This window comes from Dermochelys coriacea, chromosome 3, assembly GCF_009764565.3.
Source record: "Dermochelys coriacea isolate rDerCor1 chromosome 3, rDerCor1.pri.v4, whole genome shotgun sequence".
Taxonomy (NCBI): domain Eukaryota; kingdom Metazoa; phylum Chordata; order Testudines; family Dermochelyidae; genus Dermochelys; species Dermochelys coriacea.
The window spans coordinates 179783161-179811154 of record NC_050070.1 but is presented as its reverse complement, the minus strand read 5'-3'; the positions used below and the strand labels follow the sequence as shown (position 1 = coordinate 179811154).

Below are 27994 nucleotides of genomic sequence, written 5' to 3'. Positions count from 1 at the left end.
TAACTCTGGTGTTCATAACTCTAAGGTTCTGCTGTTCCTTAAATATTTTCCTAAAGTTATTTTCAGTGTTAGCAATTGACACAGATGTGTTACCCGATCCCAAATGGAAAAGGACATGAGACTCTGTAAAGGTGTGGTCCACCCAATGAAAAACAGTTGAAGAGCCTGCCCCGAGTCTCCTTATTTATTGGAGATGTTGGAAGGGGTCTTTGCCCCAAGCCCCCTTGCTCCCTGGAGAGGCCAGGGAAGGGAGAGACTCTCCCATACATGCCTTATCAGGGAAGGGAGAGACTCTCCCATACATGCCTTATCCTAGGGGTCTCATACACAGTTATTTGCCGTGGCCTGCCAAGCTCCCTGTGCACCCCCCTATGCAGCCCCTGAGGGTGGAGAGGGGGTGGAGCTAGGGGCAGTGGGGTGGGGGGGTTTGTATTTTTATATGAAAAGTTGTCAGTGATGCAGCTCTCAGGCCAACGTACTAGTCTTAATGTGGCCCTCGTGGTGATTTGAGTTTGAGATCCCTGCCCTATCCCACATCTCCGCACAGGGCCTGCCCTGACACTCCTCACTTTTTCCAGGTGGGGGAGAGAGTTCTTCAGTGCCGGTTAACATGAAGGCGTGCTGGGGGAGAGGACTTCCTGGGAGGGTCAGTGGGTCTCTCTCTCTCCTGGATGTCCGGTGGGGGGCGGGGCTCTCCCGCTCCTTAGGAGGTTGTCTCTGGGTTCAACGGTTGGGGGAGAGTCCCCCAGGCTGGTTGGGGGGAGGGCTCCATATTTGGAGATCTCTTCCCCTGCCGGCGGGGGGGGGGGGTGTCGGGTGTCTCAGGAGTTAGGGGCCGCCCCCACCCCGGTCAGGGGTTGAACAGCCGCCCTCCATCCAGGGCTGTCTCTCCGCGCGGGCTGTGCCCCAGTACTCGGGCAGCGCTGGGGGGCCGCTGTGCGACGGGCGCCGCGAGCCACGTTCTCACAGCTCCCACCACCGGGCCTGGGCAGGGAGCTTCGGGCCCGACACAGGCTCAGCCTGGCACGCGGCCGCTTTTCCAAGAAGCTTGAGCCCCGCGCGCTGCCGTCCGGGCCCCGCCAGCCGAGCCCAGGAGGTTCGCGCGGCGCGCCCCGGCTCCGTAGGTCCCGGGCACTCCCGCAGCGGATCGGAGCAGGCCGGCTCCCTCGCCTGCACCCCACCATGTCCGCCCTCGCCAAGGCCTCCGGCGTCCTCAAGTCGGTGGACTATGAAGTGTTTGGCCGGGTGCAGGGTAAGTGCGGGGGGCGGGCGGAGCGACTCCTCGGCCGGGGGTGGGGGGGAAGTGCATGACGCGGCTGGGTGCGCATGCGCGGAGCTCCAAGTTCATTCACTGCGTGAATGCACTTTGTTGGCTGGGGCCTCAGGCCCCTGCAGCAGGGAGCCTGGGGAACGGGGGCTGGGTAGGGGGTCCCGCTCTTTTTTTCTTAACCTCTCAGGATAGGAGAAGAAGCATTGGGCTTAAATTGCATCAAGGGAGGTTTAGGTTGGACATTAGGAAAAACTTCCTAGTTGTCAGGGTGGTTAAGCACTGAAATAAATTGCCTAGGGAATCTCCATCATTGGAGATTTTTAAGAGCAGGTTAGACAAACACCTGTCAGGACTGGTCTAGATAATACTTAGTCCTGCTGTGAGTGCAGGAGACTGGACTAGATGACCTCTCAAGGTCCCTGCCAGTTCTATGATTGTATAAACGCTTCAAACTCTCTCCGAGTTTGAAATTTGAGAGCTTGAGTTTCACAGCCATACGCTGCGGAATGAGGAGGCTGGATTGTCTATGAAGAACAGAAGCTTTCCCAGAGATGTGCAATAGCACCCCTTTACAATGAACTTGGAGGCAATGAAATTTCGTGTGAAGTGATGCACCTTGAAAGCATCCTGTTGATCGAAGCACCTTTTGCAAATTGTAGCTCCACCAATGGAGTGAAGTTGTTCGGGGAGGGAAAGACTTTATCCTAAAAGAGGTCCACAGCATTAGTAACTAGATGAACCAGCATAATAAACAGAAAAGTTTAAAGATGTTAAAAATTGATAATTAGAAGCGCACTGCTTTGAAGTGATTTCAGGAAGCCCGTGATACAGTTCTGTGGGGCAGACCTAGCTTATTCTAAGAAATAAGGATGTAATAAATGGAGTATGGAAATAAGTACAAAATGTACTTAAAATACTATATGGTCAAGTGTAGTCTAAATTATTTTTATTTTCATTCAGTGTGTTTGGAAGTTAGATAAGAGGTTCATAGAATATCAGGGTTGGAAGGGACCTCAAGAGGTCATCTAGTCCAACCCCCTGCTCAAAGCAGGACCAATCCCCAGGTTGATATCTCGAAGCAGATAAACCTAGAATGGAAGTTTCAGTTCTTCTTTAAGTGTGTGCTCATGTCGATTCCATTCCAGGTGTCTGCGTGCCCATATGCACAGTTGTTGGAAACTTTTGTCTTAGCCTTATCTGTAGGGTTGGCAGTAGCGTCCCCTTGAGTGCCACATTCATGCGTTGGTATATTAGGCGCCGCTGACCCTACACCCTCTTAGTTCCTTCTTACTGCCCAGGGCGGTTGGTTGGAGTGCCTTGTCTTGCCTTTAGCAAGAGCGTTAGCGGTTCTTCATAGTCCTTTGTTCTACCTAATCTGTACATAATTAATAGTAGTTAGTCTTTGTAGTGTTAAATTAGAGTACTTAGAGTCCCACTGGGACTTTGTCCCCGAGCAGGGCATGCCCCACTTGCCTGGCTCCAAACCCTGTGCGTCATGCAGCAGGCCAGTGCTGATCAGTGACTCCCACAACAGCTGCCTGAAGTGTTTGGGGGAAGCCCATAGAAAGGACAAGTGTCGCATTTGTAAGAACTTTTGTCCTCGTACAAAAAAGGAGTGAAGCTTCAATGCGAAGCGCACTGCCAGCACCAGGCTCCACCTGACACTATTCCCCCTTGCTGGTGCCGAAGAACCCCCAGAAGAAGAGGAGCCCCTCGGCACCAAAGGACAAGGGGGCTGTGGCCAAAGGACCTTTGTTAGGCCATATGCTCACTGTAGGGTTTCACGGGGGTACTGCTGAATTCAGACCCCCCCCAGCCTGGTCAGGGATCTACCCCGACCCCGGAAAGCGGCAAAGGTTGCTGGCCTCTGCCAAGGCCATCAGGGCCCGAAGCAGAAAAGTTTATTCGATGGCTAGCCTACAATTCAGGGTCTCTAATCACCAGGCCCTGCTGGGATGCTATAATTTCAATCTGTGAGACTTCCTGAATAAATTCAAAGAGGTCCTCCCTCAAGATCATGCCCAGGAGTTTGCTGTGCTGGTGGACGAAGGCACGGTCGCCGGGGGAGGGGAGGTCCTCCAAATGGCCTGGGACACTACTGACTCGACAGCCAGGGTGGTCGCATCTGCAGTGGCCATGAGATGCAGCAGTCCTCTGGGTTGTCCCAAGAGATGCAGGCCATGATCCAAGAGCTCCCTTTCGAGGGTACCAGAGTCTTCTCCGAGCTCACGGACTCAAGGCTCCATGGACTTGAAGACTCCCGAGCCCCCTACGTTCCCTGGGCTTTCATACTCTGCAACAGTCTAGGAAGCCTTTCTGTCCTCTGCCTCCTCCCCATCAGCAGTCCACGTCCTGGGGAACTCCAAGAGCAGGCTCCTACAGGAGAAAGGATAAGGACAAGGGGCATAAGAAGCGATACCTGTCATCTTCGTGCCTGGCTGCACAACCTGAGCATCCCCAAGGCCAGGGAGGCTAAAAATATTAGTTTTGAGAGTGCTCCTGAGCCAATCTGATGGATCCATCCCTCCCCTTCCTCAACGGCCGCCGCCCTTTCTGGTCGGCCTGGTCCTGTAACACCTTGGACTGTTGGGTGCTCAATACAGTTTCGTCGGGCTATACCCTGCAGTTTATCACCAACCATCTCTCCCACCCCACTTCCCCATCATTCTTCAAAGACCCTTCTCACAAGCAGCTCCTCATTCTGGAGATTGATAGCCTCCTCTGTCTGGGGGCAGTGGAGGAGGTCCCTTGGAACATGGAAGGAAAAGATTCTACTCCCGTTACTTCTTAATTCCGAAGGCAAAAGGGGGCCTCAGACCCATTCTAGACCTGTCTCAACAAGTCTCTCAAGAAGCTGAGGTTTCACATGTTCTCCCTGGCCTCCATCCCCTCCCTGCATCTGGGAGACTGGTATGCCACCCTAGATTTAAAGGACGCTTACTTCCATATTTCCATTTTTCTGGGGGCACCGGCGCTTCCTCCATTTCATGCTGGGACAGTGCCATTTCCAATTCATGGTGATATCCTTTGGTCTCAGCCCCAAGGGTGTTCTCAAAGTGCATAGTGCCGGTGGCTGCTTACCTGCAACATCAGGGAGTCCAAATTTATCCATACCTCGACGACTGTCTAATAAGGGGCCGGTCCTGAGACTAGGTGTGGAGGCATCTCGAGCTGGTCTGTTCCACCTGTCGCGACTTGGGGCTTATAATAAACGAGCAAAAAGTCTAAACCCCAGTGCAATGCATAGAATTTATTGAAGTGGTTCTTGACTCCATTCAGGCCAGGGCCTTCCTCCCCGAGACTCGGTTCCAAGCCAAGGTGGATCTCATCTTGTGTGTACAAGCCCATCCGTTCACCACAACCCACACATGCTTGAGACTGTTGGGACACATGGCGGCCTGCACATACGTAGTCCAGCACGCGCGGCTCCACCTCAGGCTGCTACAAGCTTATGGCTTATGTCCCCAACCAGCACAACCTGGATCGGGTGGTCAGAATTCCAGACAGTGTACTGTTATCTCTCACCTGGTGGCAAGATTCCACGCTGCTATTGGAAGGAGTCCCCTTTGTGGCTCCAGCCGCATTGATGACCCTCGTCTCCGATGGTACGGACCTGGGGCGGGGAGCCCACCTGGGCAATTTCAGTATGCAAGGTCAATGGTTCAGTTACAATTGCTTGTTGCATATCAACGCCAGGAAACTCAGGGTGGTTTGCTGGCTTGCCAAGCCTTCCTACCTCATATACAGGGGAAAGTGGTTCAGGTACTTACAGACAACACAGCAACTGTGTTCTATATCAATAAGCAAGGCAGAGCCAAGTCGACAGCCCTTTGTCAAGAAGCCCTCAGGCTCTGGGACCTCTGTCTGCAATACGGTATACATCTCATTGCAGCGCACCTTCCAGGGGCCAAGAACACCTTGGCAGATCACCTCAGCAGCACCTTCTTGTCTCACCATGAGTGGTCCCTCCATCCAGAGGTGGTCAGTTTTATCTTCCACAAGTGGGGAACTCCCCGGTTGGACCTGTTTGCATCCAGACAGAACAGGAAATGCCATGTCTTTTGCTCAATGAAAGGCTGGGCGGGGGGGGGGGGGGGCCCGGTCAGATGCTTTTCTACTCCTGTGGTTGGGGGCTCTGATGTACGCCTTTCCTCCGGTGCTGTTGCTCCCCAGGGTCCTCTCAAAGATCAGGAAGGACAGAGCAAGGGTGATCCTCATAGCACTGGCCTGGCCACACCAGCACTGGTACAGCATGCTGCTGGACCTTTCGGTGGCAATTACATTCCAGCTGCCTCTCAGGCCGGACTTGCTATCCCAAAACCACAGCAGTCTTCTGCACCCAAATCTGATGGCGCTGCACCTGATGGCTTGGCTGCTGCATGGTTGAACGAGCGGGAGCAGCAGTTCTTGGCAGATGTTCTGCAGATCCTGTTGGGAAGTAGAAAGCCCTCTACCAGGGCAACCTACCTGGCCAAGTGGAAGTGGTTCACATGTTGGACCTCAGAGAAGGGTGTCTAATCCAAGCAGGCCTCATTGCATTCATTCTGGAATACCTTCTGCATCTCAAGCTCCAGGGTTTGTACCTTTCATTGATCAAGGTCCACCTGTCAGCCATCTCAGCATTCCATCTGCCACTTGAGGGCAGGTCTTTGCCCAGGACATTCCTCAAGGGCCTTTAGCACCTCTACCCACATGTCAAGGATCCTGTTCCTCTGTGGGACTTGAAGCTGGTGCTGTCGTAGCTCACGGGTCCCCCTTTTGAGCCTTTGGCTTTCTGTTCTCTCCTTCCCTTGTCCTGGAAGGTTGCGTTCCTGGTCATGGTGACTTCAGCCCGTCGGGTTTCGGAAATTTGACATTGACAGGTCCAAGCCATTCCCTAAGTCTATGCAATTGTTCGTCGCGGTGGCTGACAGGATGAAAGGGCATCCTATATCCTCCCAAAGAATTGCCTCTTGGATCACCGCCTGCATTCGCTTCTGCTATCATCAAGTGAAGGTGCTGCCCCCAGCGATTGTCACCACCCACTCAACCAGGGCACAGGCCTCTTTGGCAGCTTTTCTGGCCCAGGTGCCTATCCAGGACATCTGCAGGGCAACCACCTGGTCATCCGTCCATATGTTTACGTCCCGCTATGCACTGATCCAGCAGGCCCGGGACAATGCTGGCTTTGGTAGGGCAGTACTGCAAGCTGCGAAACTGTGAACTCCGAGCCTACCTATGTAGATACTGCTTGTGAGTCACCTAGAATGGAATCAACATGAGCAAGCACTTGAAGAAAAAAACGGTTATCTTTCATAACTGTTGTTCTTTGAGATGTTGCTCATGTCCATTGCATTATCCGCCCTCCTACCCCTCTGTCGGAATTGCCAGTAAGAAGGAACTGAGAGGGCATAGAGTCGGCAGCGCCTAATATACCAATGCATGAGTGCGGCACTCAAGGGGGTGCCACAGCCAACCTTACAGATACAGCGAAGGCAAAAGTCTCCGACAACTCTGCATGTGGGCATACCCATACCTATAATGGAATGGACATGAGCAACACATCTTGAAGAACAACAGTTACGAAAGGTAACTGGTTTTTCTACATAATTTAACTAAGACAGTTTGACTAAAGAGGAGATGTTGGCAATAGTACAAGACAAACTACAAGGGCATTGCTTAAATTACATGAATATCTTTAGACAGAGAAGGTGGGTGAGGTAATATATTTTACTGGACCAACTTCTGTTGGTGAACGAGTAAGCTTTCAAGCTTACACAGATCTCTTCTTCAGGTCTGGGAAAGGTACTCAGAATACCACAATTCAATTGGTCCAATAAAAGATATTACCTCTTCCACCTTGTCTCTCTAATACCTTGGGACAAACATAGCAACACTGCAAACATCACTATCTTTGTAAGTTATCTGGCAAGTGCAGGTCTCCTGTTTGGTTCTGTCATATTGTAACTCTATTTAAAATACATTGTTGTTAGCTGAAAGTATTGACAACTTGCTCAGATTGTCAGAATATGCACCATAGATAAATCAGTAATAGAGGATCAGCAAAACATTATTTAGTTCTGCATTAAAATTTTTTATAAAAATCACAAACCATATTACCTGGCAGCTGATGGATCAAATTTACATGGTAAAAATGGATATAACACTACTTACTTTGATGGAATTGTATTTGCCTATACCAGTGATAAAGTTGGCCTGATATCTTTTTGATCATGCTTGAGTGGATGGTATGAAGGAAGACTATGGATTATATAGGTATAAACAGGAATAAAAATACAAACATCATAAACTGAATGAGAGAGATCCATGTTACTACTACTTGTTTGTACAATGTCTAGCTCAATGTGGGCTGATACTGGTAGGGGTCACTAAACATTGCTGTAATAATAATAAAATATAAAAATGGAAAAAGTACATAAAAAAATGGAAAAGCACATAAAAATGGAATTCTTGTTTGTTTGTTTAATGCATGATATAACTCTTATCTATTCTGCATAACTAAGGACTCAGTACTTTCTCCATGAAGGTATAAACTGTCTCTGTTCAGATATGCATCCGATGAAGTGAGCTGTAGCTCACGAAAGCTTATGCTCTAATAAATTTGTTAGTCTCTAAGGTGCCACAAGTACTCCTTTTCTTTTTGCGAATACAGACTAACACGGCTGCTACTCTGAAATCTGTTCAGATAGTGTTCTGTAGTTTTCTAAAAAAAAAATGCATAAAAGGTTATATATATTCTGCTTATATATGTTCTCATACATAAGTTTTGCAACCTTAATTTTGTTGAGGGAGTAGGCCACCAGTTGGGTAGCTAAAAGCTTGGAAATATGTTTTTATAATATAGTATTTAGTTCGTACTTGGAGACTGTTGACATTCTGCGTTCTCTAAAGATACTATCTATGCAGGATTTTGACTACAGGTCTTACCTCCTTAGCAGAAGATGATGGAACTCTTCTAGTTTGTGAGTCTTGAGGGCAGCAGTAGTGGGATAGGGAATATGGCTTGCACTCTACTTGTCCTTGTGAGCCTTCTGAACATTCCACTCAGTTTCTTCAATTGCGTGGTAGGCAAAGTTCCCAGAAAGAAAATGCCAATTCTGGATGTTCAACATGAGGCGTTGGTTAAAAAAATAAAAAAAGAGGAGGGGGGGCTCCTGGGATGCTTGCAGAAAAATTAAGTACATGATGCAAGAATCAAGGGGGCCTAGCTTTTCTTTTACCTTCCTACGGTTAGTCTTCAAGGATTAAAACCTGAAGCCCTAGGAGTGTTCTTCTGCTATTTTCAGAGTAGCAGCCGTGTTAGTCTGTATTCGCAAAAAGAAAAGGAGTACTTGTGGCACCTTAGAGACTAACAAATTTATTAGAGCATAAGCTTTCGTGAGCTACAGCTCACTTCATCGGATGCATTTGGTGGAAAAAACAGAGGAGAGATTTATATACACACACACAGAGAACATGAAACAATGGGTTTATCATACACACTGTAAGGAGAGTGATCACTTAAGATAAGCCATCACCAACAGCAGGGGGGGGAAGGAGGAAAACCTTTCATGGTGACAAGCAGGTAGGCTAATTCCAGCAGTTAACAAGAATATCAGAGGAACAGTGGGGGGTGGGGTGGGAGGGAGAAATACCATGGGGAAATAGTTTTACTTTGTGTAATGACTCATCCATTCCCAGTCTCTATTCAAGCCTAAGTGAAAGAAAAGGAGTACTTGTGGCACCTAGACTGCTGAATTGGAATTAATTTGCAAACTGGATACAATTAACTTAGGCTTGAATAGAGACTGGGAATGGATGAGTCATTACACAAAGTAAAGCTATTTCCCCATGGTATTTCTCCCTCCCACCCCACCCCCCACTGTTCCTCTGATATTCTTGTTAACTGCTGGAATTAGCCTACCTGCTTGTTACCATGAAAGGTTTTCCTCCTTCCCCCCCCCGCTGTTGGTGATGGCTTATCTTAAGTGATCACTCTCCTTACAGTGTGTATGATAAACCCATTGTTTCATGTTCTCTGTGTGTGTGTATATAAATCTCTCCTCTGTTTTTTCCACCAAATGCATCCGATGAAGTGAGCTGTAGCTCACGAAAGCTTATGCTCTAATAAATTTGTTAGTCTCTAAGGTGCCACAAGTACTCCTTTTCTTCTTCTGCTATATTGCTAAGAAGTTAAGGTTAGGGATAGAGAATCCTTCAAATCGATATATTCAGAGAAGCAGGATTACAAGTAAGACATTTTCTCTGTCATTATTTGTCCTAAGGAAGACCATAATAAGTAGGGCTGTACCAAATTAATGGCCATGAAAAAAGCATCATAGACTGTGAAATCTGGTCTCCCACCATGAAATTTGTTCTTTTGTGTGCTTTTACACTGTACTCTACAGATTTCATGGGAAAGACCAGTGTTTCTCAAATTGGGGGTCCAGACCCAAAAGGGAGTCACAGGGGGGTTGCAAGGTTATTTTAGGGGGATCATGGTATTGCCATCCTTTCTTCTGTGCTGCCTTCAGAGCTGGCTGGCCGTTGAGCGGTGGCTGTTGGCCAGGAGCCCAGCTCTGAAGGCAGCGCCCTGCCAGCAGCAGCAGCACAGAAGTAAGGGTGGCAATACCATACAACGCCAGCCTTACTTCTGCACTGCTGCTGGTAGCGGCTCTGCCTTCAGAGCTGGTCTCCCAGACAGCAGCTGCTCCTCTCCAGCTGCCCAGCTTTGAAGGCAGCACCGCTGCCAGCAGCAGTGCAGAAGTAAGGGTAGCAGTACCTCAACCCGCATCTACAATAACCTTGTGACACCCTCCCTCCCCAACTCCTTTTTGGGTCAGGACCTCTACAATTACAACACCGTGAAATTTGAACTTTAAATAGCTAAAATCATGAAATTTACAATTTTTAAAATCCGATGACCATGAAATTGACTAAAATGGACCGTGATTTTGGTAGGGCCCTAATAATAAGGTCAAAACATGTATGTATGTATGTATAAACCTGGCTCCTAAGTAGCTATCTGTTTTTTACAAGTGTGATAAGTAGGTATAACCATTCTTTAAAGTTTCATAGAAAATGACTAGAACAAACCTCTAGTACTCAGTTTAGTTTACAGACACACAAATTGGGTAAAGTTGTTAGCAATGGCATTAATTCTGTCAAATTAATCTCTTTTCTTTTCATTTTTTTCTAGGTGTTTGTTTCAGAATGGTAAGGCAGCATGCAGTGTGCCAAGTTTATATTACAACAGTGTAATATTTCCAATGCTAAAAATATTGTAGGAGGCCTATAGTGGAGTACAAAGGAATCCAACTGGCGTTTTCAGTCCTTAGCTGGACAGTTAAGTATCGTGTGGTTTTGTTGTTGTTTTTTTAAATCATAGGTTCTTTTTATAGTAGATACATGGTATAGAATAATCCGACTATTAAAGTAGAATTCTTTTAAGAAAAGTTTATTCATATTGATGTTATTCAATTTGTTTGTATCACAGTAATATCTAGAGCAGGGGTCTCAAACTCAAATGACCACGAGGGCCACATGAGGACTAGTACATTGGCCCGAGGGCCGCATCACTGACACCCCACCCTTGCTGCCCCCGGCCCCGCCCCCACTCCACCCCTTCCATGAGGCCCAGCCCCTACCCCAGCTTTTCCCACCCCTTCCCTGAAATCCCCACTCCAGCTCCACCCCCTCCCTGCCCCCAGGGGGTGCAGGAGGGGTGTGGCGGGGGATCAGGGCAGGGAGTTGAGATGCAGGAGGTGTATAGTGTGTGGCAGGGGGCTCAGGGCAGGGAGTTGGGGTGAGGGGTGCGGCAGGGAGTGCAGGAGGTGTGCAGAGTGCGACCGGGGGTTCGGGTGCAGGAGGGGGCGGGGTGCAGCAGGGGACTCAGGGAAGGGGGGTGGGGTTCAGGAGGGGTTTGGGGGAGAGGGCTCCAGCCTGGCGCGCACTGGGAGCAGGGCAGGCTGCCTGCCTGCCCTGACCCAGTGCCACTCCGAGAAGCGGCCAGAACCTGGGGAAGTGGGGGCAGAGGGCTCTGTGTGTTGCCCTGGCCGCCCCTCCAGGTACCTTCCCTGAAGCTCCCATTGACCGCGGTTCCCCGTTCCAGGCCAATGGGAGCTGCGGGGGGCGGTGCCTGGAAGCAAGGGCAACACACAGACCCCTATGCCCCCCTCCCCCAGGTTCCGGCCGCTTCCCGGAGCGGCGCGGGAGCAGGGCAGGCTGGCAGGGAGCCAGTCCTGCCGCCAGTGCACACTGGGCCGGAACCGCTCTAGGTAAGCGCTGGGGGGGGGGCGGGGGCTGGCAGCCTACAGAAAGTAACCTCATGGGCCGCGTGTTTGAGATCCCGATCTAGAGGCTTCAATCACTGAATTTAAACATCATAAAGGTCTGACAATGTGTTGAATGGAAAACGTTAGTTTTGAGCTACTGAAGCAACGTGTATTCTTTTTTTATTTTTCTTTATGAAAATAAAAGTGCAGTGTTAATTCTTCAGAGAATTAAAGAAATGAAGCTACAGTGCTTATGATTTTTTTTCTGACAGATGATGTCTAATAATCCCATGATGTGGAAGTTTGGTCTCTGCAGCTCAGATCCCACCCAAGCTTCTCCACCAGTTCTGAACCTGTAGCAGGAGCATTACAATTCAAAAGAAAGGCAGAAACTCAGAAAACAAGAGGACACGTTTCACAAAGTGGAAATAGCTAGAATACTGTATTTTCTGAAAATACTGACCTATGTTTAATATTAAACATAAAGCTTTTTCAATATATGGTTATACTTGTAAAACAGCTAAAAGATGAAATGGCTGAAGGACTTAGAGTATAACATATGTCTTGAATTTAGTGACATCATTCATTCTACCCAGTCAGCTCTGGTCTATCTCTGGTACTCTGGGCTCCTGTGCTGAGTTGCCACTCCATCAGATATATGGTCCATTGCTTTGTGCTAAGTTACTGTTAACTTGGAAGTGCGAATCTATGTCTGTGTGTGATTGAAAGTCATGACATCCTCCCATGCCTGCTTTATATTTAAGTGGAGAGAAGTGAGTATTGAGTGTTTTGTGTGAGGAAACAACAAGTCTATGCCTCTCTTATATTTTGATGCTTTATCTGCAGGCAAATATAACTAAATAGACAATTTAAAAATTCTCTTTGTTACTGTTTAACAGATGCGACTGAAGACAGTAAAACACTGAAATTGTACTGATAATGTCTAAACAGGAACAGTTCTCCAGTGAACTAATCAATAATGACTGTTCATTCATAGCAGCCTAGGCCAGCCCAGTTGAGTGAATACGAAGTATACTACAATATAGTCCCCAGAGGCTAATAGCCAAATCTGAGTGCAATATATGCAACTGGATAAAGATATATAAAGAGAGAGCCTCTATGCATACTCTGGTATATTAGTGTATTATTGAGCCACATGTAAAACAGAGTGGAAAACTCCCAACTATATCTTTGAAAACTGCATTAAAGTTCACAATAGTGGTGAGTCTGACTATACTCTGCAGTGCAGCATGTAAACATGAGATGCATGTTTGCACACAGATTGTTTCTCCTTGATTGATTTAGAAAAGATGTAGATAGTTAAAATACCTGTGATATCTATATTTATACAACTGATGTCTGAGAAGTAGAAGAACATGTGTTGGCGAATATTGATTGACTTATTCCATCCAAAGAAGAAAGAGTAATTCTTTGCTGGATTTCAGAGAGGTGGACTTCCTATTCTGTGCAGTTTTGTGGTTTTAGAACATGTATATTTAAAGATACACATACGTTACTTAAGTATGAGAGAGATAGATAATACAGAATAGCAAAACTTAAAAAATAGTGGAGATAAACTGAAGTGGCTGAAGCCAGCTCAGGAAGTGAATAAGTGACAATCAGCATAAATTCACAATAATAATGTATTGCAAAAAGAGTCATATTAACAACTTGAACAATTAACTGGACTTCAATCTTTATTGCTACCACAATTCCCTCTTCTTCAAGTGTTTTGTTCTTCATTTACTTCTCAAGGCAAGTTACTAATTATTTTGACAGTTTGCTTGAAGATGGGATGTCATAGCTCCTTAAGGAAGTGTAGCAAATTCAGAAGTGCTTTAACAAAAGATGAAGTTTTTACAGGCTTTTGTTTTTTGCTGCCAGTGTTATTTCTTCAAAGTGGCAGCTATGGGGTGATGTGGAAGACCCTTGACCTCTGCACAAGATGATAACATATGTTGAAAATTGTTAAAATGGAGAGTATAGATTTTTTTGTCTTCTCCCCAGATGGAACCATCAATAGGTTCTGACATAGCATGAGAAAATTATCCCAAAGAAGCAATACTGCTACTTGCCTTATTGCCTGCAGTGTAACTTGGAAGTGGCGTCAAGGGATGATGTTATGATAAACACTGATAAGCACAAGGGGGATAAGTCTCACTTTCTTGTTGAAAAATTGTCTGCTTCTGCTGCAAGTCCAGAACCGGCAGGAAAATCCTGATGTTTGGGTAGGTGCATTAATATCTACAGATACTTTTTAGGAAGAGTTGGTTTTAAGAAAGTTGTGGAAATGAAACTGGGGCTTTAAGACCACTCATGCACAATATGTGTGTGTCATAACTGCTGGTGCTGAATATACTATTTGTATTTTTTGTTTTATTTTCCAAATCAGTACACAGAAGAAGAAGCTAGGAAAATGGGAGTAGTTGGCTGGGTTAAAAATACCAGACAAGGGACTGTTACTGGCCAAGTTCAGGGCCCAGAAGATAAAGTAAATGCAATGTAAGTACTTCTTTGTCAATGGGTGTTAGCCTCATTAACCTGTCGAATTTGTTAAAATGATTCTGAAGAGAATGTAAAATTAGATTTAAGTATCAGTGACTTACTATAACAATAACAAATCAAGGTTGTTAGAAACATGCCATCTTGACTCCTGAGCAGCCTTCTGGTGTATGGGAGAACTGGGAAGAGGAGCAAAAAGGAATATTAAAAATAGAAAAACAAAAAAGACCTTGAAGTGGGAAAAACAAAAAATTAGAAAGAGGAAAACAGAATAGACAAATTAATAGGATCAGAAAGAAGGAAATGAACAATATGAGGAAAAGACCACCAATTGTGCCAGGACATAGGATGAGGGAAAATGGTGTTGGTGATGGGGAGGAATGTGTCTGCCTACCTGTCCACTGTAAGTAGGGCCTTCCCCTCCAATGACAACTAAAAAGTCTTGGAACCACTGCAATGTAATAGTATTTTCCATGGGTCTTCTGTGAGCGAGTGCCCTAAATGCTACCATTTTTACCAAGATGTCTACCTCCAGCACTAAGCTCTGAGATACTATTTTAAATTTAAAACTTAAAAAAAATTTAAAACTGTATGTTCTTGGTGACAAGTGCTAATCTGTTAGCTTTCATACTGCTTGGATGAATAAAATAGACTTACTTTTCCTCTGGTTCTTAAATTATTATGAACAGAGTAGTAGATATCCTTATATGGAGGTTGCCTAACCTCAGTATACAAACTTTTCTGACCTGTTTTTCAAGGATTCTAGTTCCTCCGTAAGTTGTAGCAGAACTTCACAATTTTGCAAAAGGATAGTCCTCATATTAGAGACTTGTCTTTTGTTGTCCACATGGAAATCCATTCAGATCTGGTGAATTATAAAATGTCAAAATTGCCATTTGCAATCTGTATTATGCCCAGCAGAGGTTGCTGAAGGCTTTCTGCTAAAACTTTTCAAGATACCACATGTACTAGGCATGCTCCCCAGTATCTCTTTTTAGCATGGCACATATAGTATCTCCAGATGGGAATCAGACAAAATAGATCCTCTTCCTTGTCCTACTTGCCCTATCAAAATACACATTGGGCTAGGGGCATTTGCACCAGGCTAGGATCAAGGAGACCTTACACTCATGTTTTCTAACTGCTGTTGGTAATTCGGTTCCTTTCACAATACCTGTCATTGAGCAAGGCCTCATACCACCCTGAGAAGCAACAGAAACTGAAAATAGAATACGGCAGACAAAAGTCTTATTTCATTAGCCACACTGCCTCTTTTTAAGAACCTCCCAAATCTATGTATCTGATTATGCTGTAGGTAAAATGAGGCTACTCCTGCACATGTAATCATTGTTTCAGTATGTTGTGCATTTCCTAATAGGTGGTCCACAAATGATTACAGCCTACTCCTGCTGCCTGTTACTGGAGTTACTCCTTTCACTGTAGTGAGTGCCGACTGTGCTGAAGGTCCAGAGTTCAAACCCTGATGATGATGGATTGGGGTGGATGAGTTACAGTTGCACATAATATAATTTGCTTACCTCACACAGTTAAGTGACTATTATATTTTGGTATTACAGTAGTGCTTACTGCCCTCTACTGCGATTGAGTTCCTACTTTGATAGGCACTCTACAAAAACATAGTAAGAGAGATTCCCTATCCAGAAGAGTTTACAATCAAAATAAGACAGAGAGATGACATAACTTGCCTAAGGTCATATAGCAGATAAGTGACAAAATCCAGATCTTCTGAGTCCAGCACCCTATCCCCTGGGCCACACTAACATTGCTACGATTTTGTGTGGTTTTGGAGTGTTTTTACTTGTCAAATGTGTGAGACATGACAGATGATACTGGTGTTGAGTTTAGTGATGGAAGACAAACCAAAAGAAGTCAGGTGTGTGTGTGTGTGTGTGTGTGAGATGGCAGTTGCTTGGTATAAAGAAAAAAGGAAGTTGTATTAGGCAAGGACAATGATTTAACAAAAGGCACAGTCATGAATGGGATAAAAAAGTCTAAAGGGAGTGTTCAGGAACTTGTTCATTATTGATGTTCAAAATTTTCTCAAGATGTTCTGGCATTTAAAGCTAAACTGAAGAACACTTGTTTGCTTCAGCTCAATAGAAATGGCTGTCTCTGTTGCTCTCAATCCCTGGTTTAGGCAAGACCTAAAGGAACAGGTTTTTAAAAAGAAAGATAGTTTCTGTGGCAAAAAAACCTGTCACTTCTGTCACATGTGCCCTTTAATTCAGAAACACCCTTGCTTCTCAAACAAGATTACCGTCCCCAAAGAGGAGCAGGTGATAACTCTCAAATTGGAAGATAAGGAAAGTGGACAAAGTGACTCCAAAAAGTGTTTGCTAGCTTATTGCAGAGTACTTCTTACTGTAGATGTGTTTCCTAGGAAACAATCAGATGGGTGGCAAGCTTCTTATTTTCCAGAAGTGTGTGACAATATGCCACAAAATATTGCTCGTCCATTGCATATTTTGGATAGGCATTTCCAATATTTAACTCATATTTGCTATTGTGAAACATTTAAAAAGAAAACTAACTATTTTGCTCATTCCAGAAATGTGAAGTTCTTAAAGATTAAGCCAAATTATTTGTCATAGTTATTACTTAATTTATTCCACTTTCAGAGGCTTTCCTAACACACATAGTCAACATCTACATTTTGATATCTGTCCCTTTATGCAAGACAGTGTCATGCCAGTGGAGCTGAAATTTTGGGTGGAAACTGCTATAAGACACTTAACAAATGATATAATGCAGCTCTGATGGTATTATATGAGCTTCCGAGGTAAAGCTTATTACAGTAACTGTAGCTTGTTTTAGTTATGAGGCATTACAAAAGCAATATATGATTGTACATACTTTATTTGCTGTAGCACCAAATCACAATAGGTAAAGCTGAAGACATAGAGCTTGCCTACACACAAAAGTTGTACCACGTAGAGGGGGAATAAGCTATACCAGTGTAAGTCACCTTTATGATGTTAAAACTGCATCCACATTAGAGGTTTTACTGGTATAATTTCAGTAAAAATATCACACATACCCCCAACCAAAATAGTGATATGGTAGAAAAACTGTGTGTAGGCTTGGCCATAGCTTCAAACGTAATCCTACAGAAGCACAAACATTTCAAATTTAGATTTTATGTGCATTTCATTGTTACTAGTATTTTAATGTCAGGAGTATCAAAACCAAAAAAGTAGATACTTCTATAAATCATGGGCTGTTGTGGAACCATTTTAGTAGATTGTGATTGTGTACTTTAGGAAATACTTTGCACGGTTTTATGACACCGTAGCATATAACAACCATTGTTTCATTGGAAAGATTTGTATAACAAAGCGTACTCTGGGTTGGGTGCATTATAGTGTAATGTTACTGTGACAAAGTTCCTCCTCTGCCTTGCTGGGTCCTGCGCTTATTGGCGGATTTGCTCGCCTCAGAGGTTCACAGCAGCCCTCAGTTTGACCACTTCATGGCTCAAATCTGCCGTTCACTCAGCCTCATCACAGGCCAGCATGGGGAAAAAGAAGAAGAACAATCGCCACAGTCTCTGCTGATCTACCTAGTGAATCGGAAAACAGGCCAGGGATCTTCCCCTCTGGTGAAACCCACAGTCCAGTTCAACTCCTCCGGTATCAAGTAGGGAATTGCAGGGATGGGGGGAACCCAGGCCCACCCTCTACTCCAGGTTCCAGCCTAGGGCCCTGTGGGTTGCAGCTATCTATAGTGGCTCCTGTAACAGCTGCGTGACAGCTACAACTTCCTGGGCTACTTCCCCATGGCCTCCTCCCAACACCTTGTTTATTCTCACCACAGGACCTTCCTCCTGATGTCTGATAATGCTTGTACTTCTTAGTCTTCCAGTAGTATGCCTTCTCACTCTCAGCTCCTAGTGCCTCTTGCTCCCAGCTCCTCACACACACACCACAAACTGAAGTGAGCTCCTTTTTAAACCCAGGTGCCCTGATTAGCCTCCCTGTCTTAATTGGTTCTGGTGGCTTCTTGATTGGCTGCAGGTGTTCTAATCAGCCTGTCTGCCTTAATTGTTTCCAGAAAGTTCCTGATTGTTCTGGAACCTTCCCTGTTACCTTACCCAGGGAAAAGAGACCTACTTAACCTGGGGCTAATGTATCTGCCTTCTATCACTTTCCTGTAGCCATCTGGCCTGACCCTGTCACAATACTTATTAGGTAATTTGTAAAAAAGTAACTATACTGTATATATGCAGTAGTAGTTATATCTGGTACTTACATTTTTAATTACATTATTTAAATTAGGAATATGTAGTGTAAGTAAATTATAGAGATCTATACTAAAAGTTTACATAGCCATATTGGATTTTGTATTTAACTCACATATGCATAAAAGGTACTTTGCCCTTTAGTTGCTTTTTAAACCTCTCTATCTTGACCTTATTTTTCTTTGATTAAATATCCAAATCACTAGTCGATGTTATGGAATAACAAGGTCATATTTCTTGTTTTATTTTAGACATTTTTGAGGTACAAAGATAAAAACACTTTTCATTTGGTAAGGTGGTAGTTGTGGAGGTGTGTTCGCTTCCTATAATTTAAAACCTTTGTACTTTTCCTAAACTTTTAAAAAATAGCATATAGGCTCAGCCTATATTAATTTTTAGCCTAAAGCAATGTGTTAAATTTTTATATGTCCTTTAAGAATCATGATTTTTTTAAAATGGAACATTGGCAAACTGTTATCTGTTGTAAATGTATTTTTAAATTCTTGTGAAATAGTTCTGTGAAGAAATAGACTGAGGAACTTTCTAGGATGCTTGTTGAACTCATATTTTTTTAAAATGGTTTTCATACAATATGTATAATAAGAAATCAAAACATATAAATCTGGATTTCGAAAAAGGCCTGCAGTCTCTACCATCAGGAAATGAAAACTTCAAATGCTGCAATGTCTTTAAAAACATGGGTGTGGCTTTTCTTAAGGTTATGGAAATCTGGAATACAGTAGTGGCTGTCATCATTAGGAGGGCTGCCTGGAAGCACAGCCGTCCATCTGTGTTGTTCCCAGGCCAGCTTTCAGGGACATTTTGTATGTGTGTTCATTGCCTCATTCTTGTAATAAGGATGATGGACGGTGAAAGCTTTCTTTTGCCAATTGCATTACATCTAGCCAATTTGAGATGCAGCTTCTGACAACATTTTCTTTTATATGAATAGTTTCAAAACTTTTTTTTTTAAAGTTAAATCTACTTTTTGCAGAGTAAAAGAAAACGGAAAAAGAATATTACATTTCCTGATAAACCATTTAAAAGTTGCATCTTTAGGAATTTAGTTGTGATTAAATAATATGGCTGCATTATGCACAGTAACTATGGTTTTTGTCCTGGTGATTTAATGTCAAGTTGATTTTTTTGGGTTGCAAGATAAATTTTTTTGGGTTGCAGAAATTGTCCACATCTATATTAGCAATTTGTTTAACAGACGAGCTTTGCACTTATTTTCAGGAATAGTTTTGTTAGATTAAATGTTGTTATAATTCAAATGTAATATTTAAGGGGTGATTGTGTAGCTAACTCACAGTGCTTTGCAAGAGGCCTGGGTTTCATTTCCATTCAGAGAGGCAGATTCTCTTTTCACATAAACTGGTGTAAATTTGGAGTATCTCCACTAAAGTCAGTAGAAATACTCTAAAATTTACACACAAGTGTAACTGCAAGCATAATTTGGCCCCTGATTATCTTCTATTCTGTCAGCTGCTAGTGGTCCTCAGAATGCAGTTGGGAGAGGGAATGCTCTGTGTCACCTTATGTCACCATGCCTCAATGGGTCACAGCTGAGAATACCAGATTCAGGACAAACTGCTGAGAAATAGGGCAGACTCACCCCCGAACTGGTGGTTATTCTACCATCAGATATATGAAGCCAGTAAGAAAAGTAAACTTCTGTCTTGCCACACTGGTTAACAAGAAGTTAAAAATGCAGTCATCCTCGCCCTTGCTTTATCACCCAGACACTGGACTCTATGATGAGTGGTTATTGAAAACCAGTTTCATCACATATAGGGTCCTCTAATCCCAAGAGATCAGCCACATATCCAGGTCAATATATAACTCAGATCTTACCCAATAATCACGCTGTTGCCAATTCTCTAGTATCTAATATCTAAAGGTTTATTTATAAGAGAAAAGAAAGAAGAGAGAGTTAAAATTTTTAAGGAAGTCATATACATACAATCATTGCAAAGTTCTTGGGTCAGGTTTGTATGACTGATGTTAAAGACTGCTGGCTTGTAAAGTTTCTGGTAACTTCCAAAAAATTGGAAACTCCTCATTCCATAGTCAATATACTCTTTTTAGTGTAAATCCATAATCCAGAGATCAGAGCAGAAAAGAGGCAAAATGGAGATGGTTCCAGGGTTCTTTATACCATCTCTCATATTGAGGGATTGCTCTCAGTTTTAGTCTGTGGAAAATTACGGGCACAAGATGGAGTCCAGGGTCGCTTGAACAAGGTCTCACTGGGTGGTGACAAGCTTTTTCAATGACTCCTGAGAGCTAAGTGTTTTTTAATGGACCATCATCTTGAATAGCTCATTCACAATGTGCTTGCCGGACTAGATGTAAATTACCTGGTGGGTGTTACCCCAGGAGCAAACACGTTTGAAACATAAATCTATATGAGCTAGTGAACAGGGGACTGCAAACAGGAGTTTGAGAGGGAGACATAATATAATCACTATGATTGCCGCATCGCCAGCACCTCTCCTGTCTCCTCCACCTGCACCTGTATCCAGGCAGACAACCCAACCCTGGATGCCTCTACCCAGATCCTGGTGTGGAGATCCTTCAGAGACTGTTGCCTCCATTTCCTACTCACAGAAAGCCAGGCTGAGGGGACCTTCCAGTGTGAAAGGTGCCTGCTGGTGGAATCTCTCAGGAAGCAGGTGGGAGAGCTACAGGAGGAGGTGGCTAGGCTGAGCAGCATCTGTGCCCATGAGGAATTCCTTCAGAGTATTCAAGTGGAGGCATCCAAGGCTGAGGAAGCTATCCAGCTACAGAGGACTGCTGTCACACCACCGGGGGAAGAGGATATGGCTCTGTTACAGGGCGGACACTGGCCGCTGGTTACTTCTGGCAACAGGCAGTGCTCAACCCCTACTCCCAACCCACCTACCATGGTGATGGAAAACCGATATGCTGCCCTGGCAACAAGTGATGAGGAATCACCCACAAAGGTGGAGTAGGAGAAGCCAAGGCTTCTTGTACCCCCAAGGCTGGGAGGATCTCAGCCACCACTCCCAGGAGGAAGCATAGGGTAGTGGTGGTTGGTGACTGTCTTCTGAGGGGGACGGAGGCACCCATCTGTTGCCCTGACATGGCATCCCAGATGGTATGCTGTCTGCCATGAGCCAGTATCTGAGACATTACAGAGGGATTGTTGAGGATCATCCAGCCCTCTGACTACTACCCCATGCTACTCAACCATGTGGGCACTAATGATGTTGCAAGGTGTGACCCTCAGCAGATCAGAAGTGACTATAGGGTTCTGGGAGTAAGGGTGAAGGAGTTGGGAGTGGAGGTGGTGTTCTCTTCGATCCTTCTGGTCAAGGGTAGGGGCCCAGGCAGAGACAGATGCATCCTGGAGGTGAATCCCTGGCTGCGAAAATGGTGTCATTAGGAGGGCTTCAGCTTCCTTGACCAAGGGATGCTATTTCAAGAAAAAGGACTGCTAAGCAGAGATGGGGTCCATCCATTGAGGAAGGGGAAGGGCATATTTGGATCCAGTCTGGCTAACTTAGTGAGGAGGGATTTAAACTAGGTTTGAAGGGGGCAGGTGACCAAAGCCCACAGGTAAGTAAAAAACATGGAGACTTGGGAGAAGGATCGGAATTTGCGGAGAGCATGGGCTGTTATAGCAAGGATAAAGAAAAGACAAGACAGAACTGGGGCAGGGGGGAAATCGAATCAGTATCATAGAATCATAGAATATCAGGGTTGGAAGGGACCCCAGAAGGTCATCTAGTCCAACCCCCTGCTCAAAGCAGGACCAAGTCCCAGTTAAATCATCCCAGCCAGGGCTTTGTCAAGCCTGACCTTAAAAACCTCTAAGGAAGGAGATTCTACCACCTCCCTAGGTAACGCATTCCAGTGTTTCACCACCCTCTTAGTGAAAAAGTTTTTCCTAATATCCAATCTAAACCTCCCCCATTGCAACTTGAGACCATTACTCCTCGTTCTGTCATCTGCTACCATTGAGAACAGTCTAGAGCCATCCTCTTTGAAACCCCCTTTCAGGTAGTTGAAAGCAGCTATCAAATCCCCCCTCATTCTTCTCTTCTGCAGACTAAACAATCCCAGCTCCCTCAGCCTCTCCTCATAAGTCATGTGCTCTAGACCCCTAATCATTTTTGTTGCCCTTCGCTGTACTCTTTCCAATTTATCCACATCCTTCCTGTAGTGTGGGGCCCAAAACTGGACACAGTACTCCAGATGAGGCCTCACCAGTGTCGAATAGAGGGGAACGATCACGTCCCTCGATCTGCTCGCTATGCCCCTACTTATACATCCCAAAATGCCATTGGCCTTCTTGGCAACAAGGGCACACTGCTGACTCATATCCAGCTTCTCGTCCACTGTCACCCCTAGGTCCTTTTCCGCAGAACTGCTGCCGAGCCATTCGGTCCCTAGTCTGTAGCGGTGCATTGGATTCTTCCATCCTAAGTGCAGGACCCTGCATTTATCCTTATTGAACCTCATTAGATTTCTTTTGGCCCAATCCTCCAATTTGTCTAGGTCCTTCTGTATCCTATCCCTCCCCTCCAGCGTATCTACCACTCCTCCCAGTTTAGTATCATCCGCAAATTTGCTGAGAGTGCAATCCACACCATCCTCCAGGTCATTTATGAAGATATTGAACAAAACGGGCCCCAGGACCGACCCCTGGGGCACTCCACTTGACACCGGCTGCCAACTAGACATGGAGCCATTGATCACTACCCGTTGAGCCCGACAATCTAGCCAGCTTTCTACCCACCTTATAGTGCATTCATCCAGCCCATACTTCCTTAACTTGCTGACAAGAATGCTGTGGGAGACCGTGTCAAAAGCTTTGCTAAAGTCAAGAAACAATACATCCACTGCTTTCCCTTCATCCACAGAACCAGTAATCTCATCATAAAAGGCGATTAGATTAGTCAGGCATGACCTTCCCTTGGTGAATCCATGCTGACTGTTCCTGATCACTTTCCTCTCCTCTAAGTGCTTCAGGATTCAGATATCTTAGATGTCTGTATACTAATGCGAGAAGTATGGGGAATAAACAGGAAGAGCTAGAAATGCTAGTAAATAAACAGAACTATGACATAGTTGGCATCACAGAACATGGTGGGATAATACGCATGACTGGAATATTGGTATAGAAGAGTACAGCTTGCTCAGGAAGGGCAGGCAGGGAAAAAAGGGTGGAGGTGTTGCCTTATATATTAAAAATGTATACACTTAGACTGAGGTTGAGACAGACTTGTTGAAAGTCTCTGGGTAAAGATAATAGAGGTAAAAAACAGGGTGATGTCAGGGTAGGGGTCTACTACAGACGACCTAATCAGGAAGAAGAGGTGAATGAGCCTTTTTTAAACAACTAGCAAAATCATGCAAAGCACAGGACTTGGTGGTGATGGGGGACTTCAACTACTCAGACATCTGTTGGGAAAATAACAGAGCAGGGCACAGATTATCCAACAACTTCTTGGAATGTATTGGAGACAATTTTTTATTTCAGAAAATAAGACTCATAGGCTTTAAGGTCAGAAGGGACCATTATGATCGTCTAGTCTGACCTCCTGCACAACGCAGGCCACAGAATTTCACCCACCCACTCCTGTAACAAACCCCTGACCTATGTCTTTAAACTCGTGGTTTAAAGACTTCAAAGTGCAGAGAATTCTCCAGCAAGTGACCTGTGCCCCACGCTGCATTGGAAGGCGAAAAACCCCCAGGGCCTTTGCCAATCTGCCCTGGAGGAAAATTCCTTCCCGACCCCAAATATGGCTATCAGCTAAACCTTGAGCATGTAGGCAAGACTTACCAGTCAGATACCCAAGACAGAATTCTTTGTTGTAACTCAGATCCCACCCTATCTAGCGTTCCATTACAGGCCATTGGGCATATTTACCGCTAATAGTCAAAGATCAATTAATTGCCAAAATTAGGCTATCCCATCATACCATCCCCTCCATAAACTTATCAAGCTTAGTCTTGAAGCCAGATATGTCTTTTGCGTCCACTGCTCCCCTTGGAAGGCTATTCCAGAACTTCACTCCTCTGATGGTTAGAAATCTTCATCTAATTTCAAGTCTAAACTTCCTGATGGCCAGTTTATATCCATTTGTTCTTGTGTCCACATTGGTACTGATCTTAAATAATTTCTCTCCCTCCCTGGTATTTATCCCTCTGATATATTTGTAGAGAGCAATCATATCTCCCCTCAGCCTTCTTTTGGTTAGGCTAAACAAGCCAAGCTCTTTGTCTCCTTTCATATGACAAAAAGAAAAGGAGTACTTGTGGCACCTTAGAGACTAACAAATTTATTAGAGCATAAGCTTTCGTGAGCTACAGCTCACTTCATCGGAGCTTATGCTCTGATAAATTTGTTAGTCTCTAAGGTGCCACAAGTACTCCTTTTCTTTTTGCGAATACAGACTAACACGGCTGCTACTCTGAAACCTTTCATATGACAGGCTTTCCATTTCTCGGATCTCCTAGTAGCCCTTCTCTGTACCTGTTCAAGTTTGAATTCATCCTTCTTAAACATGGGAGATCAGAACTGCACACAATATTCCAGATGAAGTCTCACCAGTGCCTTGTACAACGACACTAACACCTCCTTATCTCTACTGGAAATACCTCAACTGATGCATCCCAAGACCGCATTAGCTTTTTTCACGGCCATATCACATTGGCAGCTCATAGTCATCCTGTGATTGACCAGTACTCCAAGGTCCTTCTCCTCCTCTGTTACTTCCAAGAGATGCATCCCCCAGTTTATAACAAAAATTCTTGTTATTAATCCCTAAATGCATGACTTTTCACTTTTCACCATTAAATTTCATCCTATTACTATTACTCCAGTTTACAAAGTCAGCCAGATCTTCCTGTATGATATCCCGGTCCCTCTCTGTATTGGCAATACCTCCCAGCTTCGTGTCATCCGCAAACTTTATTAGCACATTCCCACTTTTTGTGCCAAGGTCAGTAATAAAAAGATTAAATAAGATTGGTCCCAAAACCGATCCCTGAGGAACTCTACTAGTAACCTCCTTCCAGCCTGACAGTTCACCTTTCAGTATGACCGGTTGTAGTCTCCCATTTAACCAGTTCCTTATCCACCTTTCAATTTTCATATTGATCCCCATCTTTTCCAACTTAGCTAATAATTCCCCATGTGGAACCGTATCAAATGCCTTACTGAAATCAAGGTAAATTAGATCCACTGCATTTCCTTTGTCTAAAAAAATCTGTTACCTTCTCAAACAAGGAGATCAGGTTGGTTTGGCATGATCTACCTTTTGTAAAACCATGTTGTATTTTGTCCCAATTACCTTAACTCTTTCTCCTCCAAAATTTTTTCCAAGACCTTGCATACTACAGATATTAAACTAACAGGCCTGTAGTTACCCGGATCACTTTTTTTCCTTTCTTAAAAATAGGAACTATGTTAGCAATTCTCCAGTCATACATTACAACCCCTGAGTTTACAGATTAATTAAAAATTCTTGCTAATGGGCTTGCAATTCCATTTGCCAGTTCCTTTAATATTCTTGGATGAAGATTATCTGCCCCCCCCACCCCCTGATTTAGTCCCATTAAGCTGTTCGAGTTTGGTTTCTGCCTTGGATATGGTAATATCTACTTCCATATCCTCATTCCCATTTGTCATCCTACCATTATCCCTAAGCTCCTCATTAGCCTCATTAAAGACTGAGGCAAAGTATTTGTTTCGATATTGGGCCATGCCTAAATTATCCTTAACCTCCATTCCATCCTCAGTATTTAGCGGTCCCACTTCTTTCTTAGTTTTCTTCTTATTTATACGGCTATAGAACCTTTTACTATTGGTTTTAATTCCCTTTGCATGGTGCAACTCTACATGGCTTTTGGCCTTTCTCACTTTATCCCTACATGTTCTGACCTCAATAAGGTAGCTTTCCTTGCTAATCCCTCCCATCTTTCACTCCTTGTAGGCTTTCTGCTTTTTCTTAATCACCTCTCTGAGATGCTTCCTCATCCAGCTTGGTCTACAACTCCTGCCTATGAGTTTTTTCCCCTTTCTTGAGATGCAGACTTCTGATGGAGAAAGCTACTAGGGGAGAGGCTGTTCTGGATTTGATTTTGACAAACGGAGGAACTGGTTGAGAATTTGAAAGTGGAAGGCAGCTTGGGTGAAAGTGATCATGAAATGGTAGAGTTCATGATTCTAAGGAATGGTAGGAGGAAGAAGAGCAAAATAAAGACAATGGATTTCAAGAAGGCAGATTTTAGCAAACTGGGGGAGTTGGTAGGTAAGATCCCATGGGAAGCAAGTCTAAGGGGGAAAACTATTGAAGATGGCAGTTTTTCAAAGAGACATTATTAAGGGCACAAGAGCAAACTATCCCACTTCATAGGAAAGATAGGAAGTATGGCAAGAGACCACCTTTGCTTAACCAGGAGATCAGAAAAGAGTCCTACAAAAATGGAAACTAGGTCAAATTACAAAAGATGAATATAAACAAATACAAGAATATAGGGACAAAATTAGAAAAGCCAAGGCAGAAAACAAGATCAAACTAGCTAGAGACATAAAGGGTAACAAGAAAACAATCTACAAATACGTTAGAAGCAAGAGGAAGACCAAGGAAAGGGTAGGTCCATTACTCAATGATGGGAAGGATAATAATAATAGAAAATGTGATAATGGCAGAGGTGCTTAATGACTTTTGTTTCAGTTTTCACCAAGAAGGTTGGTGGTGATTGGATGTCTAACATAGGGAATGCCAGTGAAAATGAGGTAGGATCAGAGGCTAAAATAGGGAAAGAACAAGTTAAAAGTTACTTTGGCAAGTTAGATTTCTTCAAGTCACCAGACCCTGATAAAATGCATCCTAGAATACTCAAGGAGCTGATTGAGGAGATATCTGAGCCATTAGCAATTTGAAAAGTCATGGAAGATGGGAGAGATTCGAGAGGAGTGGAAAAGGGCAAATATAATGCCAATCTTTAAAAAGGGAAATAAGGACAACCCAAGGAACTACAGACCAGTCAACTTAACTTCTGTAGCCGGAAAGATAATGGAGCAAATAATTAAGCAATCAATTTGCAAACATCTAGAAGATAACAAGGTGATAAGTAACAGTCAGCATGGATTTGTCAAAAACAAATCTTGTCAAACCAATCTGATAGCTTTCTTTGAAAGGGTAACAAGCCTTGTGGATGGGGGAAGTGGTAGACGTGGTATATCTTGACTTTAGTAAAGCTTTTGATACCATCTCGCATGACCTTCTCATAAACAAACTAGGGAAATGCAACCTAGATGGAGTTACTATAATGTGGCTGCAAAACTGGTTGGAAAACAGTTCCCAGAGAGTGTTACCTATGGTTCACAGTCATGCTGGAAGGGCATAACAAGTGGGGTCCCACAGGGCTCAGTTCTGGATCTGGTTCTGTTCAATATCTTCATCAGTGATTTAGATAATGGTTTAAAGGGTACACTGATAAAGTTTGCGGATGATGCCAAACTGGGAGGGGTTGCAAGTGGCTTGGAGGATAGGATTAAAATTCAGATGATCTGGAGAAACTGAAGAAATGGTCTGAAATAAATAGGATGAAATTCAATAAGGACAAATGCAGAGTACTCCATTTAGAAAGGACATCATTTGCACACATACAAAATGGGAAATGACTGCCTAGGAAGGAGTACTGTGGAAAGGGATCTGGGGGTCA

The 27994-nt window shown here is 44.2% G+C and overlaps 1 protein-coding gene across 8 annotated transcripts in view; it reads left to right on the top strand.

Moving 5' to 3' along the window:
* ACYP2 (acylphosphatase 2) overlaps positions 1–27994 on the top strand; it is a 161834-nt gene that overhangs the window by 31163 nt on the left and 102677 nt on the right. Inside the window, exons 1-5 of one of the 8 annotated variants that reach the window (XR_005292294.2) lie at positions 661–1252; positions 10449–10465; positions 11796–13751; positions 13916–14025; positions 17484–17771. Coding sequence is in view for 4 of the 8 variants with exons in the window: in XM_038397753.2 (XP_038253681.1) it covers positions 1183–1252; positions 10449–10465; positions 13916–14025; positions 15404–15509 (303 nt within the window). In the remaining 4 variants the exon portion in view is untranslated. The other 7 variants (XR_005292295.2, XR_006280307.1, XR_005292296.2 and 4 more) reach the window with 7 other exon arrangements.